Genomic DNA, 13,676 nt, shown 5'->3' on the forward strand with positions numbered 1-13,676 from the left:
TATACAATATATACATCCAGAGATTTTAAAATTATGATTCCAACTTTTTGTCTTCATTAATAACACTAAACCCTCAACATTTGCGACTGGCACTCTTCAATGTCAGTGGAGAAAAGTTTTTCCTCTCTCTCTCTCTCTCTCTCTCTCTCTCTCTCTCTCTCTGAGCATCTAACAATCTTCACACAAATGAAAACTTAATTCTCGGTGATGTTGTATTCTTGTTTTAGTATCTTGCACTGCCACATAGACTGGAAACCCATTATATTACCAGCACACATAGGAACTCAATCGCAACTCCAGAAATGTGAGAAAATGAATGCATGCAGTTGTAAGTCACCAAGGCTGCAGTGCTTTGTTACAGCTACGATATGAAACCAATACTCTGCATTTCTAACACGAGATTTCCCCAGTTGAGTGTGCTGGAACAAGTCCTCAGCCCCACTGGTGATCCCTAAATCCCTGTGACTTCCAACTTAATAACATATAGACCCTGGACTAAGTGGTTGCTAATGTAGAAACAGTGCAAGTTGAGCCATTTTGAACACTTTCCCTACAGGCTTCATTCCCACCATGTAATAAAATCTTTGATTCTGTGGATTTGTAGTTCACTTGTTTGTTTTGCTTTGTTTTGTTTTATGATACCAGAGCTAAAAACATTGCAAGATAGTTTTTTCTTTTTTTTTTAGCAAAAAAAAAAAAAAACACTTTCCCCACTGTGGCTCTGCTTCTTCCTCTGGATCACTGGCTCCATTGGTCCACAAGGGTGGGGGGAGCAGAAGTGGGGAACAGGGTTAGGATAGCTGTGGGTAAAACAGAGACAGTCCTCCAGAGACGATCCTCCAGGAGACAGACTTCAGTGAATCAGCTCAGCTTTATTCCAGAGTATAAGGAATATATAGGATTGGGGAGCCTGGGGACAAACCCTAACTTGCATTAAGTAGCACATTGCTGTCACAAAGCTTGTATGTGGCAGTGGGGTCCTATCAAAACAGCTACAACACTTGCCTAATTACCATGTGGGTCATCAGGGGAACAGTGTTTGCAGGGAACTGCGTCAAGGGTCACCTGTGAGATAAGTCAGGTGTCCTGGACCTAGAGACATCCTCCAAGGAAGGCTGAGTAGAAAACAGGGAGCTTTTGCTGTGGGGAGGGAGTCCTCCATGTTGTGGAGCTTAGGGAAAGCTTCCAAGTTATGGTAGACCGCAACCCCTGATCAACACAGCCTCCCAACACCCTACCACTAGACCTAGGAATAAGTGTCATGACCTCTCAGAGCCTTGACTTCCTTGTCTGTGAAATGAAAATGATAAGTTATGTCTTGCCAGATTATAGTGAGAACTGACACAAGAGATTGACAACGTTAGTGTCCATTATTCTTCTATAATAGGAAATGCTTGAAAGAAATCTCTACTGTCTAGCAATCATATCACATATAATTACAATTCAATTGTTTAATTGCCACAACTAATCTAAAACAATGTCTCTTTGCAAGAATAAAGGGATAGCAGACATCCACACTCAGTAAACAAAGGGAAAGAATTTGAGAGTGATCTCCAAGTCCTCATCTAGCTCTCCAATTATGTAATAATACAATTGGTTAATTGAGAGGTCTCAAGCTATTGGGGTACACACACATGTGACTATCCCCTAGCTGCCCATGTCAGAACCCCGTTAGCCCGTGTATTACAGTTACCACCAATACCTCCATCGGATTCCATGTTGCTGTCTCTTTCTGTCATTGCAAGGTTTTTCCAAGTCCTTAAAACTCAGTTCAGTTCTTTTTAAAGCTTCAACTTGATGCTCAGCTCAAGGTCCCCTGTGGAGGTGGTTGTAGTGGCTGATGCAGAAGGTCCCCCTGTGGAGGTGGTTGCAGTGGCAGAGAATGAACCCACTCTGCCCACTTCTCCTTTCTCTTCTGCCTACACTTCCCTTTTGGGATTGTGCTGAAAGGGAATAAAAAGCTCAGGTCTTCTCAGGGCATGGAACCCAAAGAGACACTTCAGTCTCCACTGGACTGGCTTCCTCTGTTCCTCACGTTAAGCCTCAACTGCTTGTTGGCTCTCTCTGTAAGATGGACATCTAATGTTCTCTGTAGAGTTGTCTGTTCTCCACAGCCTTCTTCTCTTAACGTTAGCCATCTTGGTGTTAGAGATGTACTGTGGATCTTCATTTTTTTTCTACCACTCCTCATTAGTCCCTACTCATGTGTCCTAACTAGTGTCCCCACACAGCACAGTGTCTCCACACAGAACGGTGTCCCCACACAGAACAGTGTCCCCACACAGAACGGTGTCTCCACACAGAACGGTGTCTCCACACAGAACAGTGTCTCCACACAGAACAGTGTCCCCACACAGAACGGTGTCTCCACACAGAACGGTGTCTCCACACAGAACGGTGTCCCCACACAGAACGGTGTCCCCACACAGAACAGTGTCTCCACACAGAACGGTGTCTCCACACAGAACGGTGTCTCCACACAGAACAGTGTCTCCACACAGAACAGTGTCCCCACACAGAACGGTGTCCCCACACAGAACAGTGTCTCCACACAGAACGGTGTCCCCACACAGAACAGTGTCTCCACACAGAACGGTGTCCCCACACAGAACGGTGTCTCCACACAGAACAGTGTCTCCACACAGAACAGTGTCCCCACACAGAACGGTGTCTCCACACAGAACAGTGTCTCCACACAGAACGGTGTCTCCACACAGAACGGTGTCTCCACACAGAACGGTGTCTCCACACAGAACGGTGTCCCCACACAGAACGGTGTCTCCACACAGAACAGTGTCTCCACACAGAACATTGTCCCCACACAGAACGGTGTCTCCACACAGAACAGTGTCTCCACACAGAACAGTGTCCCCACACAGAACGGTGTCTCCACACAGAACAGTGTCTCCACACAGAACAGTGTCCCCACACAGAACGGTGTCTCCACACAGAACGGTGTCTCCACACAGAACGGTGTCCCCACACAGAACGGTGTCTCCACACAGAACAGTGTCTCCACACAGAACATTGTCCCCACACAGAACGGTGTCTCCACACAGAACGGTGTCCCCACACAGAACGGTGTCTCCACACAGAACGGTGTCCCCACACAGAACGGTGTCTCCACACAGAACAGTGTCTCCACACAGAACGTTGTCCCCACACAGAACGGTGTCTCCACACAGAACGGTGTCCCCACACAGAACGGTGTCTCCACACAGAACAGTGTCCCCACACAGAACGGTGTCCCCACACAGAACAGTGTCTCCACACAGAACAGTCTCTCCACATAGAATGGTGTCTCCACACAGAACAGTGTCTCCACATAGAATGGTGTCTCTACACAGTGCAGTGTCTCCACACAGCAGGACAGATTACTTTAACACAGTAAAGTAGACCCAAATATAGTTATAACAACCTTATGTCTAGTTTCCTATCCAATGATTTCAGAACTTCTTTACCAAGCCAAAAAGAATTAAATGGCCAGAGACTTTCAGTTTAACAAATTCCTCAAAAATTCAGAGTTCCTCCTATGTGGGAGGTACTATTCTTTCCTCGGAGATGACAGGAGGAAATCCCAATTATACAACATCATACCCACTTATCGAGAAAATGGCAATTTCCATCGATTGGGAACTCAAACATTCCTTACGGATTTATTGATGAAACACAAAACTATCAAACTCTAAATTATTGTATCGGTTTACAATGAGTAATAGTCTGTCTTTTGCATGTATAATTTATTCCAAAGATGTATCATAAACTATTGCTTGATGCTACCTTTTGTCAAGAAGCAAATGTATACTCCCAGGAGGCCCAGTCTTCTCCAGGAAAAATGAAACACCATGTGAATGTAAAATCATCAACATTTCATGTGAAAGGTCATAAACTTGAGGGGGAGAGATGGTGTCCAAATAGTCCTGAGGAGAATGCCCTGAAACTGTTTGCAGGATGTTTTCCTCTTGATCTGCCAGGTGAGCCTAGTGAGCAAGCTAACAAAGTTTTCAAAACTGCTCTTTCATACACACCAGCTAAGGTTCAATCAATATTATTTAGGGGGCTATACAGCAGAAAGAGCTGAAGAAGCCAGGAGTGGTGGCACAAACCATGAGTACCAGGGCTTGGGAGATGGAGACAGAAGCAGCTGGATTTCTGTAGAAGTTTGAGCTCTTCCCCTGGCTCTGCATTTTTCGGCCCTGTGAGACCTTGCAGGAGTCACTTAACATCTCATCTGTAAACACTGATATGATAATAATAACAATTCCATATGGTTATTGTAAGAAATAAATTACCTGATACACATTAAGTGTTCTAAGCAATGCCAGACTCAAAGAATAAATATTATGTAAGTATTTTCTATTATTATAGAGAAAATGTCTCAGTCGGATAGCTTATTCAAGATATTACTGCATTTTTCAATTATATTAAAAAGAAAATAAAGACCATTTAACTATTGATAGCACTTCTAAATATGTACTATTTAATTATGGTTCAGAACCAATAACTCCAAAATATCTCAAAACTTGGGCTTCACCAAAAGCTAAAAATGATTTTGCATCTTGTATGAAAACCTCTAGGGGGAGCAAAAGGTTCCATTCCCTTAGAACAAGACCCTATCCCCTTTTCCAAAATTTACTCTTAATCAATAAATAAGAAACTGCAAATTTGAGGTTGCTGACTGAACTGTATGTTATGCAGTGACATCCCAAGGGAGAGAGACATCAGGGTGCACATGTGATATCTCTCTGTTCAGCCCAACACTCAAGATGGACTAAAAGGAAGAAGGACAAGTCATGCTTCTGATACAAATGCCCTTGGCAGGAGCCTGACCCTCACTCATTACGAGCCATGGAAGACCATGGCTTCCTCAATTGACACCAGCCGTTAGGCATGAGAGAGCGTATGGGCTGTACCCACACAGGCTCCTCACCCACTTTGGTTTAACATCTCTTAGGATTAGGGAAAATTGCCCACAATAAGGTTGGTCCCCGGATGAGCATAAGTGTTCTTTTGTCTCTTTTTGTCTTCTTTGGTCATTTATCTCCCATGACATCGCATAGAGAAGTGCTTTGAACGTTAGCATCTCTGATTCCCCAAACTCTCTGTTACATCACAGTCTCAGCACATCTAACCGGGATCTCATACCACAGAAAAGTACAAGCTGGCTGACTTGAACATACTTTCTGTGCTGAGTCCATGCTTCATCCAGGATTAGCATATTTTAAAAGGCTCTCAGGAAAGGTCAACATAAAAGAATGAACAAAACAGATGTTATCTTGCCAAGGTATTTTGAACTTTTAATACAAAGTTGTACAGTTAAGGACAAACACAATCTCCTTGCCTATCACAGCTACACCCTCGGGCTGTGACATAGCTCATTGGCTGAGAACCTCAGCTCCATCTCTGACACTACAACAAAAAGAAAAGAAATTGCTGCTCACTTTCATAATCTATAAATACAAGCTCAAAAACTAAGTGCACTTACTGAACAGTTTAGTTTTTATGTTGGGGATGGATTGGATTGTTTTCAAAATTGTTCTTCCTGGAGAGATAATGATGATATAAACAATGGCTCTTTTCTGCTCACATATGGAACCCTGCCTTTCTCAAATTAATGCTAGAGTGGTCACAAGTAAGGTGTGTTAAAAGGATGCTATTCCAAATAAAGCAGATAATGACTCTCTTAAACATACCCACACAAGACACTACAAATAAAATGACTAATAAACCCAATTTTAAACCCAAGAGACAATTTTAACACTGTCATTCTAGAATCTTGTTGCCATTGGTGTTTGCTAAAATACAAAACCCAGCCAATACTTAAACAAGATAAAATGTTATACAGAAGTTGGCCCTTGGTTACTATTATCGTTGTTATTTGCATAGTGTAATCATTAGTTATAGCAAGCTCAGTTGTATATCATTGTGAGAACAGGAATTCGAAGATGCAGTCTTACACAGAGGTGAGTAAGTTCACTGAAACTCCAAACAAGCCTTGTATTATGCGGTTAGAACACCTGTCAAAACATAAGAGTCTGCAAAGCTGACAGATTTCACTATACAAAGATTTACTGATGTATTACCTTAGATTTACACTGAAAGTCCAATTCAATGACTCCCTGTCCTCATTTCTAACCTCATTTCTTTGTGGTGGTATCACAAAGTCCAATTCAAGAAGCCACCATGACCCCAAGCCTTTTGTAGTCATTTAAAGATAGACAGTTTTTAAATATATAATGGTATGACTATGGCAGTTTGGACTTTAGGCTTGAATATGGGATAATTGTAATATTCATGATTACTAGAGCTAAGCAGAGGTTGAAGGAAGGTGATTCGTTCATTGGGCTCCTCCCTAGCCATTCGCAGCCTAACCAGTAGCTGTAGCATTACCCATAAGCACTTAATGGGTTGTTTGTTCAGTAGCACCAGGCTATGTCGGCTGTCTCCTGATGTCTTTTCATAATGCCCTGCTGTGCCTGGGGTGTTATTTGGCAATAAATGTTCAGTTGACATTTTACTGTAAAAAAATTTAATTGCCTGTTTTCTTCATTGTAAAAGAGAAGGGTTGGAACAACTACTCAGAGGTAATCACAAAGTGTGTTTAACTCTTCAGTGGCTATGTAATTGGATTATATTCTTTAATCGTTAACATAGTCTCCAAAAAGAAATGCAAATCTATAAATCCTAAGACTTATAACAAACATTGGCTAACAGGCACGTCTAAAACCTTTCATCAAAATATAACAATGTATTTTACCCAGGGTTTTATTCTTCGGTCTCTCAAAAGGTGTTATTAAAAGTCACACCAGAAAAGCATTGAAAGAAGAAACCACTTCGAAGGTGAAATGTGATCATACTTCTAGGGCAATTTCAGAGAAAATAAGGCTTATGATTGAAGAGGTTCAATGCTACATATACAGCTGGTTCACACTTCAGTGAGAGAACCCCCTGTGAAGCCCTGAATGCCATGACATGCTAACAGCTACCCTAATAGTAAAGGCTGGTCAGCTCCAATGAATTGTCAGATTTTTTTCTTTAAAATCCCACCATCAGTGTGTTATTTAAAGATTTTAATGCACATCAGTTGTCTTCATTAGGGTTACTAGGTGTTATAAAACACCATGACCAAAGCAACTTGGGGAGGAAAAGGTTTATTCAGCTTACACTTGTACAGTGATGTTCATCACTGAAGGAAGCCAGGCCAGGAACTCAATCAGGGCAGAAACTGGAGGCAGGAGCTGATGCAGAAACCATGGAGGGGTGCTGCTTACTGGCTTGCTCCCCAGGGCTTGCTCAGCCTGCTTTCTTACAGAACCCAGGACCACCAGCCCAGGGATTGAAATACCCACAATGGGATGAGCCCTCCCCCACCAATCACTAATGAAAAAGTACTCTACAGCTGGATCCTCGGGAGGCATTTTCACAACTGAGGTTCCTTCCTCTCAGATAACTATAGCTTGTATCAAGGTGACATAGACTAGCCAGGACATCAGTACAGGAACAAAAACAACAACAACAATAAAAAGTCTACATGTTGATTGATTCCCAGGCTAGTCTACAAAGGCATATATAGCTCTGGCATGCCTAAAATAATAAGCCATTTTAATCATATTTAATTTCACATTATAACTGTCAATAAAAATACGTTCAGGGCCGGGCGGTAGTGGCACATGCCTTTAATCCCAGCACTCGGGAAGCAGAGGCAGGCAGATCTCTGTGAGTCTAAGGCCAGCCTGGTCTACAGAGCAAGTTCCAGGACAGGCTCCAAAGCTACACAGAGAAACCCTGACTTGAAAAACCAAAAAAAAAAAAAAGGTTCAGAGCGCCAATTGATATCCCCTTCATCTCATTCCCCTATAATAGAATATATTCAGCGTGTCAGGTGTCTGTCCCTCTATGTATCAACCTAAAGAAAATATAATTCTTCTCAAAACTCCATTGTCTTTAGGGACACAGGAAAGAAGGGGGCCTAGGTTAAAACAGGCCTGAGCTTCAAAATTGACACCATGAAGAGGTGCAAGTGCCACACATTGACAAGTGACCTTCATTAGCCTGTATAACACCAGCCAAACTGCCTGTTCACACACGGCATGGGCCTAACAAACCGACCAGAGGCAGGAAGGGCTGGTATCCCTTTCCTGAGCCATGGAGCTCCAGATATTCTAAACTGGAGATGGAAGGTAGAGAAGGGACAACTCACCCCACAAGCCTGAAATTCAGAATCTTCACGGATTCAACTTGTTTCTAACTTAGGAAGTGTTGAATTGTGAGCTTCCTGCATCTGAGGACCTGCGTGATAACACTGGTGTTAAGCAGGCATAGCTTTGAACCCTGACTCTGCCTTGATTTAGGTCTCTCCATACCTCCCTTATGCTAGAGGATTCGCTGTGAGAATATGAAATGTATGACAGCTACTTTGGTATTTATGCCACAGTAGACAACACTTAGTGCAAATCTCATCCTCTTTGCCTCTCTGATGAGTCATCACTTTGTCGTGAGTCAACTGGTGCATCTTGGAAGGTACAGCTCCCAAAACCAGATAGGGTAAGGCAGGTCGTGATAACACGTTAATGAGGCCTAGGCAACAGCAGTCTTAATCATTCCTTTCGGTGCTTTGTTGTGTGTTTCAGATCCTCACTCCTAACACCGACCTTCATCCCACATGCCATGCAGTGAGATGGATGTAACAGTCTGCTCTTCCTTGCCTGGGCTCTACATACTTAGATCCAAAAGAAAACAGACAAAAGGATTCATCGATACGTCATTGGCACTAAAATGAATTGTTTTCAAAATATGTATACATCTCAGTTCTCATTATCTAATAAAAAGAAGAAGCTATACTGTTTATTATTTCTACAATATTATAGTTACAGGGCTATTGGCTAAAATTTAAAATGATAGATATTTTACATATTAGGATATTGGCACCAAATACTAGAGCAGTCTAATTTCTTCATTATAAATATATTCAAATACAAAAACAGTACATTAATAGTAGACATTTCTCAACTGTTAGCATTTTCCTAACTTTTCATCTTAAATCACATATCAAGAAGAAATTAAGATGGACTCAATGAATATTATGGTATATTATATACACTTGACAAAAAATGAAGCATTTATCAAGGGGAGTTCTTTAGAAAATAACCATACAGGAGAAAAGTAAATGGATTACAGAGAATCTAGCTAAATTCTTACAGTATTAAAAAAAACCCTAAGGCAGTAGAAAGCCTTAGTGACAATGGACACAGATAAACATTGTAATTGTTTCCATCAACTCAGAAGGAAATTGTTTTCTCAGCTATACACATGTTTTCAAATTAGGAAGGGCAAATTAACTGAAAATATTCCTGTAATTAATACACAAGGAAGTCTGTTTTCTGACAGGCTAGAGGAATGCATTATTCTGATCTAATATTCATGCTAATAGAGAATTAGCATTAAAATAATTAAAACCAATAATCCAAGTCAACCTGAAAAGAAGTCATAATTTGATGGAATTATTGGGGTGCAGAAAGGAGTAGGAGCTGAGGCCCTGAAGCAGGCAGTAAATCACTGGGGACACACCCTTAAAATGATAGCCTTAGTAGTAGCATTTTGTTTTAGGATGTTGTGACTTAGACACATAATACGTATATCTTCCCCTCTTTTGTAGCTTTGACTATTTGAATTAGATTTCAAATAAAATCTGAACAGAAAAAAATATGATAGGCTTGTCCTCAGTCCCTCCCACCCTATGCCTCCTGGCCACCATAGAGTGAACAGCTGTGGTGCACTATGCCCTTGTGCTATGGTGTGCTACCTCGTGACACGCCTAGAAACACAGTGATCGTGAACTGAAATCTCTGAAACCGTGAGCCAAAGTGAATCTTTCCTCCTTTGGTATTTCTAATTATCATAATGACAAAAACTAACTAACACACATGCTGTATGCCTCTTTAGAAATTCTCATCTTTGCTACATTAAAGTGGCCAAGCCATGTCACCAAAGATTCAAGATCTAAATAAAATATTCTTGACCTCTGAAAAATTAGAATAGAGCTCACCTGCTTCTTGCTCCTAAGAAGAAAAGGAAGACTACTGGGGACAAATCCCAACAACTGCCACCTACCAGTTACCAGACCACCTTTGAAGCTTAATCTGCTCATCACAACAACCTTAGTCAATCCTCTAGGCATCGAAAATGTTAGATGCAAATTTAAAGGTATGAAGCCAATACAATTCTAGCCAAATTTCATTGTACATATTATGTGCTCAACAGTTAGTCATAGATACATAGTCATAGATACATATGCCTACAAGTGCCTGGACTATTTTGGAAGGATGCATAAGAAAATATTAATAGCTATAGGGTAGGCTATGTAAGTAGGAGTGTGGAATAGCAAAAAAGTCCTACTTTCACACGCTTTTGCAGGGTTTAATTGTTTTAAGTCATGTGTTTAATTCTCAAATAAATCTAATTTAATAGTTCATGTAATTTTGCAGTATCTTTAATTTTAAAAAACATTTATTGTTTATTTAATTTACCATTAAATGGGGAAAATGTAATACTCCTCTATCTTCCTTTTTGTTACAAAAACAAACTTCAAAGCAAAAGAGGCACCGTTACTCAATGATGACCCTTATGAGAATATAAACTGCATGCCATTCATATAGTCTGGGGTTGGGGCTTGTTTACTTTGAAACCAGGTATGGCTGTGTACAGGAGGCTACATTTGAAAGGAAGATCCTCCTGGGTCAGCCTCCTGAGTGCCAAGTCCCAAACTTACATCCCTAGGATTTCAAACCTGCAGGAGCACACCTGGCAGCACAGAGCACTTTCAGAATGGTAAACTTGCTGCAAGAATTTGCATAGTCCTTATACTTCTTGACTTGTGTTTTTCACGTCCTTATAAAGAACCACTTCTTTTATCATCATATATTTTAAACTACAGTGCCTATTTTTATACACACAGGTCCTCATGTAGGATCAACTTCTTGTAATCCGAATGTACCTGTTTCCTAATTATGATACTATTGTTTCCAGACAACATGGTTTCTGACTTGTATTAAGAGGACTGTTTCCCTTTTGTCCAAATTTACATCCACAGTATGTAAAAAGCCACAAAATAAACCACTTCAGGTTACTTGAAATTACCATTCACTTTTAACGTAGAAATCTCCCTGTAGCTTTTGAATTTCCATGGTTCCATGTTTGGGGGGTGGAAGGCGTGGATAGTGCTTGGAGCTAGGTGGATGTGAGCACAGACGCCTGTGCTGGTAGCTTGGGGAAGAAGATGCGCATTGCATGGTGACTGCTCGGTGTAACTCTGAGCAAGCTTTGTGAATGTATGAGCCTACCCAGCAAGCCAGTGTGCTCTCACTGTCCTTCCTTCCAAGTCCTTCGTTCACTGTCGTCTGCGGTGTGCTGTGTGCATCCACACAGGGATGTGTATTCACACCGACTGCTCTACCAAGCTCAACTCTAATCTCAGGCGTACGCGGTAATCACATGGATCTACACTAAGAGGCCCTATTCCAGAGCCAGGGCTAGGGGTCTCACCTGAAAAAGATTACTTCAAAGTCATGCACCAAAAGATGAACTTTCAAACAAGGGAAACAATTCCAAAGTGGAAGATGGAAATAAATAAATAGAGGCGAAGAAAGGTTTACAGTTCCTTGGCAGATGGATAAAGGCAAATCCTCTGGGGGTGCTAGGGGGAGTCTGGGAACGTTTTTCCCGGATGTGTGTTTTCTGCAGCGCGAAAACTCTTGAGCTCTTCCTTCAACCTTTCGGTGCTGCAGCGTCCGCTGCAAACTCTACTTGCCTATCTGCAAAGTTCAAGCTTTTCAGGATTTCGGCACCATTTGTGTCAGGGGGAGGTTTCCCACACACACTTTAAAGTAAGCTGTGCTTTGCCTTTGCTGCTCGGGAAAAGCCAGCCCTGGGCTGGAGAATGCACAGCCAGCCCGCAGGTCTGCATTTATCCCAAGTCCTCCCTTCCTCCTCCCATCCACCGGTTTGTGAAGCTCGCTGAGAAAATGAGGGAAAGCATCCATAAAACCGCAGAAGCGCAGAGCGCAGAGGGGAACTTTTCCCCGGCTGTCAAAGGGGAAGTCACTTCTGCTTCTCAAGGCCAAGAGCTGAGTCTGGGAACCTCCGGACTAGGCAGGAAGGTTTGGCAATGAAGGAGGTGGGAGAAAACAATGCCCAGCCTTGCTATGCCTGGGGCAATGAACATCCTGCCAGGGTCGCCTATCTCCCCAACGCCCACACCCACGCTCTGGGCTGCTGCGGCTCCGCTTACCTTGATGATGCTGCTGCGCCTGGGGGTCGCTCGCGCAGCCTCCAGGAGGCCTGCCTCACTGTCCCCAGGGGCTCCCGCAGCGCCTGGCAGTGCGATCCCGCTGCGACGGTCCCTCATCCGGCCACCCGAGGCCGCGGGAGCAGCGTCCCCTGAGGCAGCGTCGGAGGCGACTCGGGGGTCGTCTTCGCCTCCGGCAGCGTCGAGAAGCGCCGGACCCTCCCTGCTAGCCGCGCCCTCGGCCATGGCCAAGCACGTTTGGGGACTCGCGGCGAGACAGAACGACCGACACCGGGTGTCCAGCCCCTGGCACGGGTGCGCTCGGGCACCGGCACCGGGAGGAAGCCCTGCTGGACTTTGTCTCAGCGCCCGACGGCAGCTGCAGCGGCGGCCCCAACTTTGTAGAAAGGAGACATCGCCGAGGCAGAGGCGTCCTCGGGCTGTGGTCCAGGAGGTCAGCGGCCGGCGCGGGCCGGCGGCGGGGGCGGGGAGAAGATGCGAGCGGGAGGGAGAAGCAGGCGAAAAGCAACGGGAGGTACCGGAGGAGACGTGATGCAAACACCCGCCCCGCGCAGACAAAAGGCGGCGGGCGCCGGGCCAAGAGCCTCCGGAGCCGGGACGCGCGCCGCCGCCGGAGCGGGGACTGCGGACGGGCCACCCGCCACCTGCCCGCGGACCGCGGCGCGGCGGCCCCAGGAAGTGCGGCGGCGGCCTCCACTCCGCTCGCCCGAGACACGGAGGGAAGACTTGTTTTGACAGCCCGCGGGGATTGGCAGGCGCCTGGACCTCTCAGGAGCCGAGGCTCGCCGGGGGGGGGGGGGGTTAGGCTCGACCAATCCTCACTGCGGAGGGGTGTGCCCGAGCGCGAAGAATGGAATGTGTTCTGGAGCCCCGAGCCCGCCCGGCCCCGCTCGCCCGCTCGGTACTAGGCGAGGGTGCGCGCGCCACTGTGCGCACCCGCAGGCACTCGGAGTACATTTTAGGAAGTTTAGAAATGCTAAAGAAGCCTGAGAGGTGCACCAAAATTGAGGTTTGGGGGATGGGGGCAGGTAGAAGCCGGAGGAAACGCTGCAAAACAGAAAATCTGGAAGAAAGCGGCTGTTGAGTTAGACTGTCAGAGCGTTTGGTGTGGTGGTGACACTTGGCACAGCCAGGGGTTAAATATAGGCTCTCCTGACAATCCTTAGAAGTCAAGTTCAAGCGGAGATAAACGAGGGTTTACTGGAACCCTGGAGTTCCACAATTTGCTTCAGGTTCTGTAAGCGGATTCTACCTTCACTCTGCAATCTGAGTAAATATGACAAGGAGTTGAATGGAAGAGTAGTAGGGTTAGGGGACACAGAAAGGCTAAAACCCTGGGGGCGACACCTAAGGAAACACCAGAAGGGTGGAA

General features: G+C 44.4%; 1 protein-coding gene across 1 annotated transcript in view; it reads right to left on the reverse strand.

Annotated features, from left to right (window-relative positions):
- Positions 1 to 12,988, reverse strand: part of Plcl1 (phospholipase C like 1 (inactive)) — a 305,153-nt gene extending 292,165 nt beyond the window's left edge. The window contains exon 1 of the mRNA XM_005080904.4: positions 12,287 to 12,988. Within this exon, the coding sequence (XP_005080961.1) occupies positions 12,287 to 12,529 (243 nt within the window). The 5' untranslated portion in view covers positions 12,530 to 12,988. The remainder of the gene's footprint in view (positions 1 to 12,286) is intronic.
- Positions 12,989 to 13,676: the final 688 nt, after the last annotated feature.

This window comes from Mesocricetus auratus, unplaced genomic scaffold, assembly GCF_017639785.1.
Source record: "Mesocricetus auratus isolate SY011 unplaced genomic scaffold, BCM_Maur_2.0 Super-Scaffold_100010, whole genome shotgun sequence".
Lineage (NCBI taxonomy): Eukaryota > Metazoa > Chordata > Mammalia > Rodentia > Cricetidae > Mesocricetus > Mesocricetus auratus.